The 19,463-nt window shown below is 44.8% G+C and overlaps 1 protein-coding gene across 4 annotated transcripts in view; it reads left to right on the top strand.

The window, feature by feature from the left end:
- UNC13B (unc-13 homolog B) overlaps positions 1-19,184 on the top strand; it is a 215,387-nt gene extending 196,203 nt beyond the window's left edge. For 2 of the 4 annotated variants that reach the window (XM_077756251.1, XM_077756250.1), the window contains 17 exons: positions 4,327-4,454; positions 5,088-5,173; positions 10,321-10,447; positions 10,694-10,790; positions 11,012-11,155; positions 11,469-11,546; positions 12,073-12,150; positions 12,393-12,481; positions 12,717-12,869; positions 12,987-13,110; positions 13,218-13,274; positions 13,458-13,538; positions 14,471-14,618; positions 16,122-16,178; positions 17,007-17,099; positions 17,284-17,443; positions 17,609-19,184. In XM_077756251.1, coding sequence (XP_077612377.1) covers positions 4,327-4,454; positions 5,088-5,173; positions 10,321-10,447; positions 10,694-10,790; positions 11,012-11,155; positions 11,469-11,546; positions 12,073-12,150; positions 12,393-12,481; positions 12,717-12,869; positions 12,987-13,110; positions 13,218-13,274; positions 13,458-13,538; positions 14,471-14,618; positions 16,122-16,178; positions 17,007-17,099; positions 17,284-17,443; positions 17,609-17,894 — 1,986 coding nt within the window. In that variant the 3' untranslated portion in view covers positions 17,895-19,184. Of the gene's footprint in view, positions 1-4,326; positions 4,455-5,087; positions 5,174-10,320; positions 10,448-10,693; positions 10,791-11,011; positions 11,156-11,468; positions 11,547-12,072; positions 12,151-12,392; positions 12,482-12,716; positions 12,870-12,986; positions 13,111-13,217; positions 13,275-13,457; positions 13,539-14,470; positions 14,619-16,121; positions 16,179-17,006; positions 17,100-17,283; positions 17,444-17,608 lie in introns of those variants that run through there. The other 2 variants (XM_077756252.1, XM_077756253.1) reach the window with 2 other exon arrangements.
- Positions 19,185-19,463: the final 279 nt, after the last annotated feature.

Genomic DNA, 19,463 nt, shown 5'->3' with positions numbered 1-19,463 from the left:
TGCCTCCTCCTATTCCTAAATGTATTTTTTGTGCCAACCTTATCTTTAAGGCTTCCTCCGTTTAAGGTTTTTAAAACCTGCTGTTGATTCTGAAGTTCATTGGAGGTTTTCCTGAGGACTTTGTTCAGCTTGCTACTCTCTGTCATCCATCTATGGATTCATTTTGGTTGGGGAAGACCCTGTTCTCAGCTTTGCTTTTTCAACTATGCAGGGGTCTATCTGAGTATTTAGTCTCTATTCCCTAACATGAGATGAACCTGGACTTTGAAAAAGGGCTTATAAACCATTCAGGCACTTTATTTAGCCTTTGAATTTTGCTGCTTTTTACTATTTTCCACTATTATTTTATCATTATTCATTATTTACTTTGAAGTAAACCATTGGTATCTTTATTTCCTTCTATTCACCTTCAGTCTGGTTCATTCATCCATCTATTCCCTTAACAAACTGAACATGTAACGATTTAAAGTTGATTAAGACACACCTCTGTTTTTGGCAGGCTCATTGGTGAATGTGGGGGAGGATGCAAATTACTAGAAATACTGGATTTTTAAATTTTATTATTACTGCATTTCATTGTGGTTGTAGTTGCCTATTACATCTATACCAAAGTTCATAGAGTGTATTCTGGGAACCCAGAAGAGAGTCATCTCGTCAGACCAGGGCTATCAGGGAAAATTTTTCAGAAAAGGTAAAACTGAACCTGAATTTCGAGGAATGAGTAGGTGTTGGCCAATGAAAGGGGTTGGGGAAGAGAGGGATACCACACAGAGGAAATAGAATGTTTAGAGACACAGAATTGTGAGTGAGTGTGTTAATTTGAAGAAATATAAGCAATTTAATTAGGGTAGTTACAATGTCAAGCTTTGGAGTTCAGCTATTTATGATAAGATCTTGGTTCTTCTATTTATAGCCACATGACCTTGGGCAAGTCTTGAAACCTCATTGCTTTCAGTCTCCTCTTCTGTAAAATGAAGGTGATAATTTCTACCTGGTGAAGTTATGAGGATTAAATGAGATAATGCATGTAAAGTTCTTAGCAGAGTGCCTGGCACCTAATAAGCACTAAATACTTGGTGGTAATGGTGGTGATGGCTGGAAGGGATTGATAAGGTATGGGGTTGAGAGGTCATATTCTGAAGGTCTTTTGTGTCAAGCTATGGAATTGAAATTTATTGAAGGCCTTGACTGAAGGCTTTTGAAGGGCAGAAGAGTCACACAAAGAGATTCTCCTTACAGAAAGATCACTAACAACTACCATTTAGGAGATCCTTGAATGATACGGATAGGGTAGTGGCAGAAAGAGTTAAAGGAAGAGATAAATTTAAGTGATATTAAGCAGGCAGAATCCACATATTCTGAGGGTTTTCTCCTAGTTTCTAGTAACTTCTTGATAATGCAGGCTTATTAAGGACTGTGGAGACTGTGATGACATATGGCACCCCACATAAAAGTCCTATCCCTGTTCTTTTGGGTGATTTCAACTTTGTTTTTGTCCCAGTAGGAGATAAATGTCGATTTCAACCTCTGTGTAGTGACCCCTACTTGTCCTGTCTGTGGTCTGAATGTAGAGTTGCTTCTTCTTTCCTGAGATTCACCACTGTATTCCTTTACCTCTTTGCAATCAAGTCCTTTTTCGTCCTCCAGCATTACAGGGATGTGATTGATGTATTACATTGTGTAGGTTAAGATGTGCAATGTGATGATACAAGTGTATGTTGTGAAATGTTTAACATAGTAAGTCCTTCACCTCACATAATTATCATTTTATGCTGTGGTTATGGTAAGAACATTGAATCTGTACTATCATAGCATCTTTCCAGTATATAGTACAGTATTGTTAGCTGTAGTCAACCATGCTGTATGTACCTTAGATCTCCAGAACTTACTCATTGTAACTGAAAGTTTGTGTCCATTGACAAACATCTCCCCATTTCCTTTGCACCTCATCTGCTGCCAAACACCATTATAACTCTGTTTTGATGGGTCGGATGTTTTTAGATTTTACATATAAGTGAGATAATAACGGTATTTGTCTTTCTCTGATTTATTTAGCATAATGCCCTCAAGGTCCATCATGTTGTGTCAAGTGACAGGATTTACTTTCTTTTATTTAAAATTTTTAATGTTTGTTTACTTTTGAGAGAGAGAGTGCAAGCTGGGGAAGGGCAGAAAGAGAAGGGGACAGAGGATATGAAATGGGCTTGGTGCTGACTAGCAAAAAGCCCAACATGGGGCTTGAACTCACGAACTCTGAGATCATGACCTGAGCTGAAGTCAGAGGCTCAACTGACTGAGCCACCCAGGAGCCCCTGGGATTTCCTTTTTTATGGTGGAGTAATAATCCATTATAGTTACATACCACATTTTTAAAACTATTTTTAAAAACTGATTTATTTATTTTGAGAAAGAAACAGACTGGGGGAGGGGGCAGGGGCAGAGAAAGAGGGAGACAGAGAATCCCAAGCAGGGATTCAGTGTGGGGCTCAAACTCATGAAACCATGAGAAAATGAACTGAGCCAAAACCAAGAGTTGGACGCTTAACTGACTGAGCCATCCAGGCGCCCTGTACATTTTCTTTATCCATTCATCCACTGATGAACACTTAGTTTGTTTCTATGTCTTGGGTATGGTAAATAATGCTACAGTAAACGTAGAGGTGCAGATCTCTTTGAGATCGTAATTTCTTTTCCTTTGAATATATACCTAGAAGTGGGATTGTTGGATCATAGGTAGTTTTCTTTTTAATTTTTGGGGGAACCTCCAAACTGTTTTCCATAGAGGCTATACCAGTTTCCTGCCAACAGTACACCAGGATTCCCTTTTCTCCATGTCTTGGCCAGCATTTGTTATCTCTTATCTTTTTGATAATACTCATTCTAACAGGTATGAGGTAGCATCTCTTTGTAGGTTTTATTTGCATTTTCCTGATGTTTAGTGATATTAAATACTACTACTTGTACTTGCTGGGCATTTTTATGTCTTATTTGGAGACATGTCTATTCAAGCCTTTTACCTATTTTTAATCAGATTGCTTTTTACTTTGATGAATTATATGAATTCCTTATATTTTGGATATTAATTCCCTATCAGATCTATGGTTTGCAAATATTTTCTCCCATTCTGTAGGTTCTCTTTTCATTTTGTTGATCGTTTCTTTTGCTCTACAGAAACTTTTCAGTTTGAAGTAGTCCCATTTGTTGATTATTTAAAAAATATATTTGTATTTATATTTTTAAAAGTTTATGTATTTTGAGAGAGAGAGAGAGAGAGCAAGTGGAGGAGGAGCAGAGAGAGAGAGAATCCCAAGCAGCCTCTGTGCTGACAGCCAGCCCTTACACTGGCTCTTAGGTCCCTTTTCTCTGACACAGTGCTCAATCTCATGAACCTTGATATTATGATCTAAGCCAAAAATCAAGATCAGATGCATAACTGACTGAGCCACCTAGGTGCTCCTCCACTTGTTGATGCTTGCTTTTGATGTTTATGCTTTTGGTGTCATATCCAAAAAATGATTGCCAAGACCATTGTCAAGGAGCATTTCCGCTATGTTTTCTTCTGGGAGTTTTATGGTTTCAAGTTTTATACTTAAGTCCTTAATCCATTCTGAGTTAATACTTGGAGTGGTATAAGATAGGGATCCATTTTCATTCTTTTGCATGTGACTATCCACTTACCCAACAGCATTTATTGAAGAGACTGTCTTACTACCCACTGAGTATGCTTGGGTTCCCAAGACCTTTTCTTATACTGCTAGGTGAAGAGCTTCCTAGTTACAGTTCTTCCTCCTAATAGCACTCATGAGTTTAAGGGACATCCTTAACCCACTGAGGTTAGACCCACTTCGTTGCTAGGTCTGTTCACTAGCTCCTGCAGAACTTGAAGGAGCTTCTCAGAGCTTATAATGTATATGCGTGATGATGTAGGGGAGAGGTGTCAGAGGAGACTGCCAAAGTGGGTCACATTGGATTAGATCTACTTAGTAAGGCTGGAGGGGCAACTTACTGTGGCCAAAGAGTTACTATATTCATAGCTACTGAGAATGAAGAAAGGGGATGGGCATCCTTATGTCCTTTAGACTGACCAAGCTTATCACATCAGTGCCTTCGAGCTGGGGAGAGAAGTTCTCTGGGATGGACTCTGGGTATAAGGATCTCCCAACAGTCACCCCTCTGACAGAACATGGGCAGTGTTATGGAAGACAGGCTTTAGGAGAGGAAGGGTACCTGATTTTGGAAGAGGGGTGTGGGGAGGGAAGAGAAAGAGTACGATTGGAGACATTTTGCATATTCTACTCTGACTCTCGTTGTCTCCTCTGGAACAAGAAACAGGAGCTACCTCCAGAGGAACAAGGACCCAGCATTCGGAACCTGGATTTTTGGCCCAAACTCATCACGCTCATTGTGTCAATCATAGAGGAAGATAAGAATTCCTACACACTCGTTCTGAACCAGTGCGTATCAACCCACTAGGCCCTGTGTGGTTGGTGGTTGGCTTGTCCATCTGTCTAACAGTCTCTTTCTTTCCTATCTCTGTGTGTTTGCAGTGCCACCTCTTCCTCCTGTACGTCCGTCTGTCCCTCTGTCCCTTGTATCTGTCTGAGTAACTGTTTCTGGAGACAGGTGTGGAAACATAATGGGGGCCCTTGCCCAGACTGAGCCAGCTTCCCTGGAGTGAGAGGCCCCTGGGAATGGCTGCCATAGGAGTCCCAGGGGGATTCAGAGACCATGTGTGTATGTGTCCGTCCACTGTGAATAAAGTGGGCTTTCTTATGCCCGCCTCCTTGCACTTTCTCCTCCATCTTCTTTAGCTTGGGCCTTCTAGCCTCAGCCCTTCTCTGGGTCTCAAATTCCTGCCTTCTGGGCATCCTCTCCCCTGTGCCCACCTTGCTCGAGGGGATTCTCTACCCCCACTTGTCCTTCTACTGGCTCCTGGGTTCCTTTTCTCCAGATTGAGCCAGCCCTGTTTCCTAGGCTTCTCCTCTCTTCAGTCTGACCTCCAAGAGATTAGGCATGTTAGCTTTGGAATCAGTCAAATCAAATAGCTCTTGCTTTGTTCTCTGACTGTGGCTTCTTCCATCATCCAGGTTTCCTCAGGAGTTGAATGTGGGAAAAGTCAGCGCAGAAGTGATGTGGCAGCTCTTTGCCCAAGACATGAAATATGCACTGGAGGGTAAGGGTCTGCCCAAAGCAGTGGGCCATAGGCCCCTATAGCCCAAGCACCTTGTTTGCTGTCCCTTTCTTCTCCCCAGACAACTAGAAGATCTGGGTGGATGGTACAGAGAAACTAGAGGGATTTTAGGCATAGGCCTCAGGAGTCCTTGGGTAGGCAATGGTTCAGCCAAAGTAATTATGGAAATGGCTGTGTGGATGTGGATCTCTCCTTCCAGCTTTAGAGCAAGTGCCTATTTAAGACATTCCCCAGCCCAGAGAGTAACCTTCCCATGCTGGATATTCTCAAGTGGCCCACTCCTTGCAGTATGAATGGTCATATGAAGTTTATCTTTACAGTTTTAAAGAATCATAGAACCTTAAATACACAGATAAGATTATTTTCTCTTATTGGAGTCTGCCTGGCCTGGCTTTCCTTAAAAGCTATTCTGGATTGGTGTGACAGAGACAAAAAGATACTTCTTCCCTCACTTTTCCTAGCAGTGTGATGGACAAATTATTATTCATCTTGTTCATTCAGCTTATTTCCTACTTGGTCCACAAAGATATCACTGTCTGCTTGTGTCCAACCTTCCCATTTGTACCCTTCTGTTTTCACTTATTAAGCTGCCTTTCCCACCTGTTTATATATGTTAGTCTGTATCCTCAGTCTGTGTGAGTTGACTTAGAAAAAAAAGGGTAGCAGTCTGAGGGCAAGGACAAAGCAGAGTCTGTATCTGTTATTCTGGTGGAGTGGCAGGACAGTGGGTAACCCTCAGACTTAAACTTTTGAGGTTTAGGAGCAGTAAGTTTTGAGGTTGAAAGAAATCTTGAAGATGAGTGTTTAAGTTTGAGACAGCCACAGACTGTACATGCATATTCTGGAATTCTGCCCCAGAGCAATGGCTGCCTCTTGCCCACACTGGGTCAAGTCTGGGGTGGTAGACCAGGCTTTAGCCTTTCATGCCAGTGAGGAAGACACTTGTCCTTCTCCAGGCAGCACTCAGCAAGCCTAATGGGGGGGAGTATGGTCCCAGTTCTTGAAGAATCCAGCTCTGGTGGGTTTTGAGGGAAAAAAAGATAAATAACTATGAAAAGTGAATCTGTTTCACAAGGATAGTATGAGGTGAGACAGAGGTTTTCAAACAAAGGTATCTTAGGAGCTAAATGAAAAGGGAAAATTGAGGCAGAGGGAGATGGGTGCTGGGCTCCAGGCTTTTTACCTGCTGCTAGTTAAGTCAGTTCTGTTTTTTACCAATCTTACATGGAGTTCTAGGTAAGACTTCTGTTTAAAGGGGAGTTCTGCCAATGTTTACAACAAACACAAAAGAATTAAAAACTGCTTTAAAAGAAAGAATATTGACCTGGTTTCAAATCTCAATTTCACCACCTAATCAGCAGTGTGTTCTTAGACCAATTTTTGTGAGCTCGCATTTTCTCATCCATAAAATGGGAGTGATAATACCATCTATTTTACTGAGCTAATGAAGAAACTAATATATTAACATAGTCAGCATACTGCTTGGCATTTGCTCAGCACTGAATAAATCTTGTTAAGGATAGTAAGAAACCATTATAGGCCCATGAGCAGAGATGCAGTGTAAGCAAAGTAGTATTTTTATAAGATTTCACCTCATTAGAAAATGGAGGCAGGTGGAACAAGGAGAGAGGAGAAGTAGGGACTGCAGATAATATTGTAATCATTTAGGGCTGAGGGAATGGGGCTGGGGTTAGAGCAGAGAATTGGAGAGGGAAGAATGGGTTTTGGTAGCCTCTGGAAGGAGGTTCTAATAAGGACTTCATGACTGTCAGAATGTGGAGAGCAAGAGAAGGGGAGGAGTTTGGAGACCTGGATGATAAAAGGATAGTGTTAATTCCAACTGTGAAAATGTTACCATTTACCCATTTTTTAAAATTTTATTTGAGAGAGAGTGAGTGAGAGCGAGAGAGCATGCACACATGCACCCAGGTTGGGGAGAGGCAGAAAGAGCAGGAGAGAGAGAGAATCTCAAGAGAGAGAATCCTGACTCAGGGCTTGATTCCACAAATTTTGAGATCATGGCCTGAGCTGAAATTAAGAGTCGGACGCTTAGCCATCTGAGCCACCCAGGCGCCCCTTCACCCAATTTTTTTAAGTCAGTTTTATTGAGGTATAATTTACATATATAAAATAAAAAATTTGATTAGTTTTGACAAACACACCTGTATAACCACTACCCCAATTAAAATATAGGACAGAAAGTTTCTTCATGCCCCTTCACAGTAGATAACCAGCCTATTAACCAAATGCTTGTTGAGTATTTTCTTTGTACCAGGCACTGTGCTAATTGTTGGAACCCCAATGAGATGAATGAGGCATAGGCCCAGCCCTTTGAGAAGCTCACACACCATTCTAGACAACAGACATATGAATTGGCAGTTACGGTTTAAAGTTCTAAGAGCCACAAAGGGAATAAGCATAGGGTGCTGAGAGAACAGTGTAATCCACACCTGGGAAGGCTTCTAAGATAACCTGAGAAAAGGACCTGGAAAGGCTTCCTGGAGGACATGATACACAAACTGAAACCTGAAGGATGGTAGGACTTAGCCACTGGGGAGTGCAGGTAGTAGTGATGGAAAAGGGAAACGCAGAACATTTTAGGCAGAGGATACAGTATGTTCAGAGATGTGGGGCCTAGAAAGATCTGTCATGCTTGGGAAACTGAAAGGACTAGTTCAGTGTGACTAACACACTAGAGTGTAGGGGAAGAGATAAATAGAAGATGAAGATAGAAAAGTAGGACAGAGCCAGGTCATAAAAGAGGTGGTAAGCCATGTTTAAGCTTTTGGATTTATCCTAAGGCAGTTTGGAGCCACTGAATAGCAATCCCTTGTTAAGAAATTGACATGATCAGGTTTATAGCATAGAAAGGTAACTCATGCTGGCTGTGACATGGAAAATGGGTTGGAGGAGGGGTGCCTGGGGGACTCAGTCGGTTGAGCATCCAGCTGCGTCTCAGGTCATGATCTCACCCTTCGTCGGTCCGAGCCCTACATGGGGCTCTGTGCAGACAGTTCAGAGCCTGGAGCCTGCTTTGGATTCTGTGTCTCCCTCTCAGCCCCTCTCCTGCTCACACTCTGTCCCTCTCTCAAAAATAAACAGTTTTTTAAAAAGCTTTTAAAATTAAAAAAAAAAAAAATTGGATTGGAGGAGGAAAGACCAAGTTGGAGACTATTGTAGTAATCCGGGTCAGAGATGGTGGTAATAAAACCTAGGCAAGTGACTGTGTAAAAGAAATGGTTAGATTCCAGAGAAATTTTGGAGGTAAGATCAGCAAGGATTGGTGATTTAACTGGATGTGAATAAAGAGGAAGAAGGAAGACTTGAGGATTATGGTCAGCATTGAACAAGAGGCTATGATTAGTTTGTATACTCTGTTCAACTTCAGCCAGAGATTTTGGATGCTAAAAGATGGGGACTAGTGTTAAACCCTGGCAAAGTAAGATGTTCCATTAAAGCCTTATACAGATATTATCAGAACTAAAGAGAGATTTGGGGGAGATATCAGCAAGCTGGATAATTGAAATCATGAGGTTGAAAGAACTCTTTAAAGATCAAAGATGAATGGCGGGAGGACCGTGGAAATCAGGGGCAGGAGAAGGTTTAGATACTTGATTGTCCCTTTTGACAGTTTAACCACCCCATACTTCTACCCCCCAACAACAACTTCAAGCAACTTTTTTAGAGCATGACTCCGCAGGACTTGTTAGAATAAAGTGTAACCAGCATTTTACCAGTCATCCTGTTAGTTTTCGTACCACAGAAGTTAATATAGAAATTGGGGGTTGGGACCAGAGTACAGATAACGGACTAACAGAGAAAGTGGTAATTAAATAAATACGGTACCTTGGTCTCTATAAGAAAGCAGTTAGGGAGCTCTGGAGTGATGGAGCAGCACTGCCTCCACTTCTAGTGGATTACTGAACAAGAAGGAAAGAGAGCCCTCTTTCTGTTACCTTTTTATGTTTCTGGGTTCATGGACTGTTTTAAGGACTGCAGAGTGTGAGTAGAAAGAGAAGGGGCAAGCCCTGAGAAGTCTCTCTGATGTCCTGGAGGTGGTGCTACCTGCTGTGTCAGGAGATGAAGTTTCCTGGGACTGGGAGCCTTTTGAGACTGATCCCAGCCTCCCATATCCTCTTCGAGTGTGTGTTATAATAATTCACAAGGGCCAACTGCCCCAGACTGGATTTCTGCCTTGACATGAAGAGCATCACCCATAGCAACTCAAAGTTGCGCAGTAGAGTTCACAAAGACCCTGACCTTTTTTTCTCTGTTGCTCAGTACTCTTCCCTATTTGCCTGCTTTTACTATTATATTATATATATGGCTTTTATTCAAATTAGTGCCAGTGCTCTGGGCATTTTGGGCAAGCTGTGGGAGACATTTGTCCTGAATTTTCCAGAAGGCTCTGGAGATCCAGCTAAATGACCTTAAAACTCCATAATAAGCATCCCACTTTCTGCAGCATGATAGCTCTTTCTGCAGCATGATAGCTGCGTTTCCATGGTTTCCAAACTGACTATTCTTATTTACATACTTCTCTGAGAGTTCATTTTGTCAGTGTCTCAGCTATGTTCTGGGGCCCTTTAGTTTACTTCAACATGCTGTTACACACTGGCTGCCCAGCTGCTCTTTCTAGCAACTTGGGCCCATTTTGGTTTTCCCTGTCTCTGTGTAGTTGTCACTGACCCATTCATACCATGTATAGCTACTCATCTCTGCATCTAAGCTCATCTGAGGGAATGGCCCAGCTACTAGGATCAGTGAAGTCCTAGGGAATCTCCATCCCTCTCTAGTCCTGGGCAGTCTCCTTACTAGTCAACATTAGCACCCTCTGCCCTTCTTTACCAGAGGCCAGTTCCTCAGTGGACACTTCCAAAAGCTAGAGCAGCTATAAGACTGTAGGCCTTATCTGAGAGTCCGGCTTAGTCTCTACAGGAAGATTTAGGCCAGGCTCTTGGAGAGCAGAGTACTGGTAGGGGGAGATGGTTGTAAGGATGGGGTTGGGAGTCACCCTTGTTCTAAGACATCTGATAGAGCTGCCCAACTGGATCTGCTGCTTTGGGAAAGTTAAGGAACCATGGCTTCTACTGCTGGGACCTGACCCCAGCCTCCTTCCCCACCACTAGAGCATGAGAAAGACCGGCTGTGTAAGAGTGCTGACTACATGAACCTACACTTCAAGGTGAAGTGGCTCCACAATGAATACGTGCGAGATCTGCCTGCCCTCCAGGGGCAGGTGCCTGAGTACCCAGTGTGAGTCATCATGTGGGCACTACAGAGGGAAGGGAAGGGGGCCCCTCCGTTTCAGGGGGTGGGCAGAACTGTTGTCTTTAGTTCAGTTCATTAAGCCAGTCTTGAGACTGCCAGTTCTGGGCTCTGTTGTAGAAAGAGAAAAGCATCAAACCATGCCCTGCTTTCCAGAAGACCTCAGTATGGGGTAACTGTTAGGCACATGGCGTATGCCAATCACTTGCTCCCAATTCTCCTGCCTGGCTGCAGGTGGTTTGAGCAGTTTGTCCTGCAGTGGCTGGATGAGAATGAGGATGTGTCCCTGGAATTCCTGCGTGGGGCCCTGGAACGAGATAAGAAGGATGGGGTAAGTTGGAAGCTTGGACTGCACCATGGGTCAAGCCAGGTCTCCCAGCAATTAGCTATTAGCAGAAGTTCCAGGGCTTTAGTTCCTTGCCTTGTGGAATTCACAGGGAGGGCTTTTGAGGGCCAAAGAGCCACGCCTCCTGGGCAGAGTCCTTTTGAGTCCTGCATACTTGGGAAAAGGTGGTGGCCAAAGATGATGATCCTGTTGTTGGCCTTCCTTAGTTCCAACAGACTTCAGAGCATGCGCTCTTCTCTTGCTCTGTGGTGGACGTCTTCACACAGCTCAACCAGAGCTTTGAGATCATCCGGAAGCTGGAATGCCCAGACCCCAACATCCTAGCCCACTACATGAGGAGATTTGCTAAGGTGACCTGACTCTCCCTTCTTTCCATTTGCCACTACCAGGCTCATGGCCCTGTCACAAGCCCAAGCTCAATTTCTCTTTTTCCTTCATGGGAACTCTGGCATTACCCCATTATCATCTGCTTGTGTCTGGGGCAGACTGGGGGGGTTTTCTTGGTGCTGTTCTGGGGTTGGGAGGAGGCTTTGTCCCTTTATTGTGCTATTCCCCTCTACCTTCCTGTTGTTATTGTTCTGGGATGAGGGATATGACCTCAGGCAAGATCCTTGTGGGGAGAGCTAAGGGTTCCCTCTCCTTTCCTTTCTCCTCTTTTTTCAGACCATCGGGAAGGTGCTGATGCAGTATGCAGACATCTTATCAAAGAGCTTCCCAGATTATTGCAAAAAGGAGAAAATGGTAAGGGTCAGGCCCTAAGACCCTAGAGGAGAGAATGGAAGACATTTGAATCTTCCTTGCTTTTAAGACTATCCTCAGAGCTGAGGGTGGGGATGATACTCCTGACTTTTGATTCCTAGTAGGGCTTTGCTTGAGATTATGCCACATAAGAAGAACTTGACTAGGAGTTCCTCAGAGCCTCCATTTGGTACTTTATCTTATACTAAGCTAGATCTTTACTTAGTCTTTCTTTTTTAACAACAACAACAACAGCAAAAAAACCCTTTAAGACATTTAAGGAGTTAATAAAGGATAATGAATACCTGAGGCCACCACCCAGTTTAAAAACAGAAACATTTGCTTCTGGTCTTCATTCAAGGAGAATTATCTGAATTGGTTTCACATCTCAGTGATTAGGAAGGAAGAGCTGTATTTGGTATGTGTCATAAATTCCCTGTGGCTTTTGGAGTAGAGAGAGAGGTTCAGTAGGCTGGTAGGTCCTGTGCTGAAAGGAGCCAAGACTCAACAGCTCCATCTGTCTCCAAAGCCCTGCATCCTGATGAACAACATGCAGCAACTGAGGGTCCAGCTGGAGAAAATGTTTGAGGCCATGGGAGGCAAGGAGGTAGGTCTCAGGGTGTAGGGTTGCTATACTTTCCCTTTGTTCCTGAGCTTCCTGGCTATAGATCTCTACCCTCTCCTGATGAGGTAAAGGCCAGGAATTTAGCTTAGGATCTGGGCTGCTTTAAGCTGAGGGATTTGAGCAGGTTTCAGGGTAAAGGCTCTATGAGGGAGGAATTAGGGGTACAGGAGGGAAGAAAAGGGTATGAAAAGAAGCTTAGCCAAGTATGCCCTCTGTGGATACAGTTGGACCCTGAAGCTGCAGATAGTTTGAAGGAGCTGCAGGTGAAACTGAATACGGTTCTGGATGAGCTCAGCATGGTATTTGGAAACAGGTCAGTGGCCCCAAAACACACAGCCCTCAGAGCCAGGTGTTGTCCCTGGCCAATCCCAAAACTCCTGCCCCACACCCATCCATCCAGCTATAGGTGCATGGATCTTCTCTCTTCTGTTGGCTGTCCCTGCTGGAGCTGCACCAGAGTATGCTGGAGCGGGATGGAATAGCTGGTGTTGCTCCAAGGACAGTGTGTGTTTGGGGAGGGGAGGGCTGTACTGCGGGCACATGTATAGTTTTCAGGTGCGGATTGATGAGTGTGTTCGACAAATGGCTGACATCCTGGGCCAGGTGCGGGGCCCAGGGAATGCATCTCCCAGCGCCAGGGCCTCAGTGGCTCAGGATGCAGATAGTGTGCTCCGGCCTCTAATGGACTTCCTGGATGGCAAGTGAGTACAGCACTCAGGACTGTCCTTTGGGACAGGCAAGGCAGAGGCAATCAGAGAAGCCTCTCAGGGAGGGGTGACTCTCAAACGCTCAGTCTTACCTGTTATGTGGGCCTACAGCCTCACACTCTTTGCCACCGTGTGTGAGAAGACAGTCCTGAAGCGTGTACTGAAGGAGCTCTGGCGGGTGGTAATGAACACAATGGAAAGGATGATTGTTCTGCCCCCACTCACTGATCAGACGGTAAGGACACTCCCCTTCACGTCCTCCTGCTGTCTCCCCTACCTTGCTCCACACTTCCTGATCGAGTTTGGAGTCCTCTGCTTTTGACTGATCCCCTTTCTGCCCAGGGCACCCAGCTGATCTTCACTGCTGCCAAGGAGCTGAGCCATCTTTCCAAACTCAAGGTACTGTGGATGTATGGGGTCTTCTGAGGCTGGGGGTGAGTGGAAGCCAGGAAGAAGGAAATTTGAGCTTTGGAGACTAAAGACGAAGGGAGTAAGAGGAACATGTAGTGTGGGCTGACAGGTGGGGGAAAGACATGACAGCCCCAAGTTTTCCTGATGCTGTTGCTTTCTCTGGGGTTTCAGGATCACATGGTTCGAGAGGAAACACGCAGTCTCACTCCAAAGCAGTGTGCCGTCCTTGACCTTGCTCTGGACACCATCAAGGTGGAGACCTTCCCCTTCTCCAGCCATACTACCTCACCTCAGTCATACTACCTCTTGACATTGGCATTCTACTCCATCAGACTAGATGTTCTTTGGGCTCTTGCCACCCTACATCCAGAAGGGAGTGATTTTTATGTCTGTTTCTTTCTTTGCTATGCCCATATTCCTGCTTGGGAGCAACCAAAAGGTATCTTCTGTATGGTCTCAGATGACTTACCATGGACCCAGAGCACTTATTCCTGGGTTTCGAGTACAGTTCAGTTCACTTAGTTCCTCATTGCCATTCCTGAATGTTTTCCACGGGGAATTAATCTTCTAGATCCTAATACCCCAGGTCTGGCTGAAAGTTCCCACTTCTACTTACATATATATTCATTTGGGTTTTCAAAGGATTTTTTTTTCTATTACCTGTTCATTCATTCAACCAGGAAACCTATGCACATGGCACTGTGCACTATGAATGATACAGAGAGAATCAGATATAGTTCCTAGCTTTAAGATGCTTATGATTTGATAAAGCTGTAATAAGGCAGGGACATATGAAGTGTGATGCAGGGTACTTGGGAGAGGTATGCCATAAGTGTAATGTCCTCTAAGGGTTCGGAGGGATAAGAGTACTTAAGGTTACTCTCTCTGCTGGAAATACTTCTATTCCAAATCTTTGCCTGTCTAGATAGATCCATACTTCAAAGATCACATCTAGAAATGTGGCCAATCCTTACTGCTCCTACCCAAATAATACTCTTCACCTGAGAGATTCTGACTCTACATGGTATTCCTCATCTTGTTGTTTATTGAATGGCTTATTGTCCTCATCCTTTTTTGGCATCTTCATTGAGCTTCTGCTCAAATGTGATTTCTCTGAGGACAGTGTGGAAAGCTGCCTCTGTGTAAGGGGATGGGGCTGTAGCAGGTATTCTTTTGTCTTTCAGCAATACTTTCATGCAGGAGGTAATGGGCTGAAGAAAACTTTCCTGGAGAAGAGCCCAGATCTACAGTCCCTACGCTATGCCCTATCTCTGTACACACAGACCACAGACACACTCATCAAAACCTTTGTTCGCTCACAGACTGCCCAGGGTAAGGCCTAAGGGCTTTAGGTCCCTATCTCCCCTCCTTGATACATTTCTGCTTCTAAGGAGTCAGTGTCTCCCAGCCCATAGGGAGGATCCAGGTACTTCTTAAGAGAGCCTATCAAACTCAGACCCTAGGATTTCTTGAGGGACCCCAATACTCACTTCCACACTGTACCCATACCAGACAGGAGAATCACAGGGACCTGGTAAATGTTCCTGCAATTCTTTTCCCAGACATTGCCTGGCTATCACATGTTCATTGAGCTCAAGGAGCATACCCTGTTAGGAAGTATTTGTCAGGAAGCCTTGAGAATAAGTTGTGGAAACACTTGTGAAGACTCGTAGTTTTGGGAGCCTTGTTGGAAGCTGTCCTGGGGAGAGAAAGCAAAAAAAAAAAAAAAACACTTTACAAATTGTCTAGTGTGGATGAGAATTTAAAAAAAAAAAAGCTAGGAAAGGCAAACCATGGGAGCATTTGAAAAGAGGGTGTGGATTACAGGGCTCTGTGCATAAATGATGCTCCATCCAGCCTCATGGGTTATGCTAATGCACAGGGACCCAGGCAGCTGGTTTTTTTCCCAGTGACTTCTAGTTCTCAGAACCCCTCCCTGCTCCAGGCAGGCCTCTCTTTAACAAAACACATCTACATAGATATGGTTCAGACTGAAATTCTGACCTTGACCCGGGAGCCAGGCCCTCCCAGGAAAGACTTTCAGGCACATTTGTTATTGCTTGTTCTGGGAAACCTAGGTGTGCTGCCTGGAGGAGAGAACCTGATGGAGGGAATAGGAGGACTTAGGCCTTACTGAGCTATCCATCCAGAGCACAGAGCTGACCTGGAGGGGAAGTGGGATCCAAGTAGTTAGAGTAGAGTTGATGGAATATGAAAAGATGCAAGGGACTTGCATTACTGCTCCATTTTCCACATCTGTTCTTATTTCAAGTCAAGGATGGGAAGAAAAGAGAAAAATTATGAGCCTTGTTCAAGGGCACAAGGAGATCTTTTACAGAGTTGTACATAGAAAGGCCTGTAATATCAGGGGAAGTATCTGAGTTAATCCAAAAAGGCTTTTTAGAAGTATCGAGTTTTAGGCTAGACATAAAGATGAAGAAAGGCTGAAATGGGCACATATGAGGTAAGAGCAGTGGTGAGGACTGCAGGGAGAATCGAGATGGATGTGTGTACCTTTTATACCCATTGCTTTATCACTTAAGGCCAAGAAATTAGAGCCTGGAATATCTCTCCTGCCCTGTTGGTTTCAGATACCTTCTCTCTGTATATTCTGCTTTTCCCCATGATTATATTGATCTTTGACCCATGAAGTCTAATTTGGAGCATTCAGGCACTGACCTCAGCTGTTTGACTTCTCTCTCCACCTCATCTCTGTACTCCCCAGAATATGTGTAGAGTTGCTCTGAATGGCTCTTAACTCCTTAGATCTCTAACTGATTCTTCTTTTCTGTCCTACTGCTGCTACTACCTCTTGACTTCCCTGTCCTCACTCAGTGCATGATGGGAAAGGTATTAGGTTCACTGCTAATGAGGACATTCGGCCGGAAAAGGGTATGTTTATGTTGTATACCTTGCACACATGAATCTAACATTGGCTGACACGGTCCCCTGTGAACTAGAATGAGCTGCTTAGGCTGGTTGTAGGGGAGCCATGTGTCAAAGTTCAGAAGCTCTATCCCAAGTATCAGAGATGAGTGATGTATTCATACAGTCCAAGACGGGGTTAACAATAGTTCTGTCCTCGGGATTCTCCCACCCCTCCACCTTAGAATAAAGAAGTTTTATCTGGAGTGCAGCATACTGGTATTTTCTCAAAATAGAGTGAGACCTCTGCTGAGGGGAGCCTACAGACTAGCCAGAGATTGGGACTGGGAAGTTGCTTGTAGAGGGCTCCAGGTTGTGAGTAGAACAGAATCTGAGCAGGGTAGCCTTCCAAGCAGGAACCTCCAGGAATCTGAAGATAGGTGGGAGGGTACTGTTTTTGGCTTGAAGGGACCCACATTGTTCAATTGAGACACCAAGGGGTGGACTTAGTTCCCAGACAAAGATAGAGGGTGGCAGTATGTCCTCCAGTATCTTTCAATGAAAAATTCTTCAGCCTAGGAGATAGGAGGGGTTTGGGGAAGCTGTCCTTGTGCGTTTCTGGAAGACCTTTCACCTAAGATGTTGTTAGCCTAATGTACTTTAATACGCAGCCTCTCTTTTTATCCCCTTCCTTTCCCTTCTCCCACTGCTTACTTCCCTGTAGCTACTTTGGGTGATTGCTTCATGCTCTAGGGTGTAAGGTGGGCCTCCTAACTCCTCAGTTTTACCTGGGATAATTAGGCCTGTTGTCTTAGAGTTGTCCAATGAAGGATCAACTGTCCATCTGTCCTTCAGGGTCTGGTGTGGATGATCCTGTGGGAGAAATCTCCATTCAAGTGGATTTGTTTACACATCCTGGAACTGGGGAGCACAAGGTCACAGTGAAAGGTGAGTGGCACAGACTTACAGGTAGGTCTCAGACCTTTTCTTATGCAGTGGCCACATCAGGTGAAGGCAGAGGCTGCTTATCCCAGTCCTCTAACTTAGCCTTCCTCCAAGGGGAATGCCACCTAGGGCTCAAGAACTGGGAACGCTTGGTAGGATCCCTCACAGGCTTCTCTTGTTTGGGCAGTGGTGGCTGCCAATGACCTCAAGTGGCAGACAGCAGGTATGTTCCGGCCCTTTGTGGAAGTGACCATGGTTGGCCCACACCAAAGTGATAAGAAGAGGAAGTTCACAACCAAGTCGAAGAGCAACAATTGGGCTCCCAAGTATAATGAGACGTTCCACTTGTGAGTTATAGGGTGGGGAACCTGCAGGACTCTGGGATGGGGGTAAACTGGGGGGTAAGACTTGGGAAAGGAGACAAGGGATGGGTTGGATAGTGGCTGGGGTAAAAATCATTTGAAGGCTCTTTCAGCTCTGGCCTCCTCCCTCCACCCATCCTGTACTCACAGCCTCCTGGGAAATGAAGAGGGGCCAGAAGCCTATGAGTTGCAAATATGTGTGAAGGATTACTGCTTTGCCCGGGAGGATCGTGTTCTGGGGCTGGCTGTGATGCCTCTGAGGGATGTGGCAGCCAAGGGCAGCTGTGCTTGCTGGTGCCCCTTGGGCCGGAAGATTCACATGGATGACACAGGCATGACTATTCTCCGGATTCTGTCTCAGAGGAGCAATGATGAAGTGGCTCGAGAGTTTGTGAAGCTCAAATCGGAGTCTCGTTCCATGGAAGAGGGGAGCTGAGCACTGAAGTTCCTGTGCCAACTAGATGGCATCAGTTTCACAAATCAGGGCCAGTGAGAGTGACTATGTATCCAGCTTAGGGTCCTCATAGTCAAGAGGCTGACTCTTTAAGGGAAAATTTGGGGTGGTGTCAATATGGCTTTTCTCAGAAAGGCTCAGGAGTCCCTGACCAGCAGGTCTGTGGTGCTAGGAGCTGGGCTGTCGGGGTTACTGCATAGGGAAATTTTCCATAAAGAGTAGGACATACATTTCTGAGAGTGTCAGCCATTATTCTTGGTAGACACCCCTTCACCCCCTATCCCATCTCTACCCCTCTCCATGCCACACCTTATTTAGTTAGACCCATACATATAAACCATTAGAAGAACAAGTTTAGAGAGCCTGGAGCATATGCCCGGTTAGCTAGCCAGTTGAACCTACAGTTGTCACTGAGCCCAATAGTCTGGATTGGGGTATGGCCAGAGCAGGAACATACAAATTAGAATTTAGACTGTCCATCGAGCAGTCTAAAACCAGGATCCACTGGTTTTGTGAAAACAAGGCTTTGAAACTGAACAAGATACCTTCTAGAAATGAGCTGTGCTAATCCTTTCCCCCAAATTACATGTCATGAATAGAATGAGGTTCACTTGATACTTCAGAGCCCTGAGCAAGAATATTCTTTGGAACCCAAGCACCACAGGCCACCTGCCCAGGAGTCCCCCTTCCTCGCTCCTATAGGAAGGGGAGCAGTGATGTTTCAAGACGTGAGCAGCTATTCCTTTGTGTATGCACCTGAGGGCTAGTTGAAGGATCCAGGAGAGAGGGCTGTATTTTCTTCTTGGGTAGGCTGTGAACAAAGCCAAAAATTGCAGAAATCGGTCTAGAAAGAGCCCTCCTCACCTATGGCCACTGCCTTCTGTTTGTCCTCCCCTTTGCAGAAAGAATCTAGTCTTTGGCCTCACTCCCTTTCATCTAGGTCAGATGCTGTTCCCCTACAGAGGGAACTTGGACTGTGATTCCTCTGTACAGGCTGGATGGAGAGGGCTTCAACATTCCCTGGGAGATCAGAGACTAACTCTTTCAGGAGGTCATATGGACTTCTCAGACCCTTGATCAGAGATGTGACACGGTTCTTGGATATCCTTGGTAGCAGCCTCCTGGACCTCCTGAGGACTCTGTGTTATCCACAACTGTGCTGGCCATTCGATGAAACAAGAAACTAAGCATCTTTGCTGTTGTTAATTATTGTATGTGCCATTGTTACCGGACATTTTTAGCTAGTGTGTAATAAATTATCTTATAGCAGTCTCTTGGGTCTGGTAATTCTGCTAAAGTGTGGAAAACTGTAGAAGTGACTGTCCTGTATAATCCTGTATAATGGTGGATTTTGTACCAGTGGCCCTTCGCTGCCTCCTCCCTGTCCCCCTGTCCCCCCCAAGTGGTGGAACCTAAAGTAATTCTGGATAAGCACCATACAGTAAAGCAGGTAACAGGCTAGCATCTTGGCCTGGACCTGGGACCACCAATCCAGTTAACAGAGTCATGGGATTCAGGGCATCAGCTTCCTGCAAAAGGTCCAGAAGAGTA

This window comes from Crocuta crocuta, unplaced genomic scaffold (genome assembly GCF_008692635.1).
Source record: "Crocuta crocuta isolate KB4526 unplaced genomic scaffold, BGI_CrCroc_1.0 scaffold431, whole genome shotgun sequence".
Taxonomy (NCBI): Eukaryota; Metazoa; Chordata; class Mammalia; order Carnivora; family Hyaenidae; genus Crocuta; species Crocuta crocuta.
Note: the sequence above shows the minus strand (reverse complement) of the source record. Positions and strands in the feature narration are given on the sequence as shown.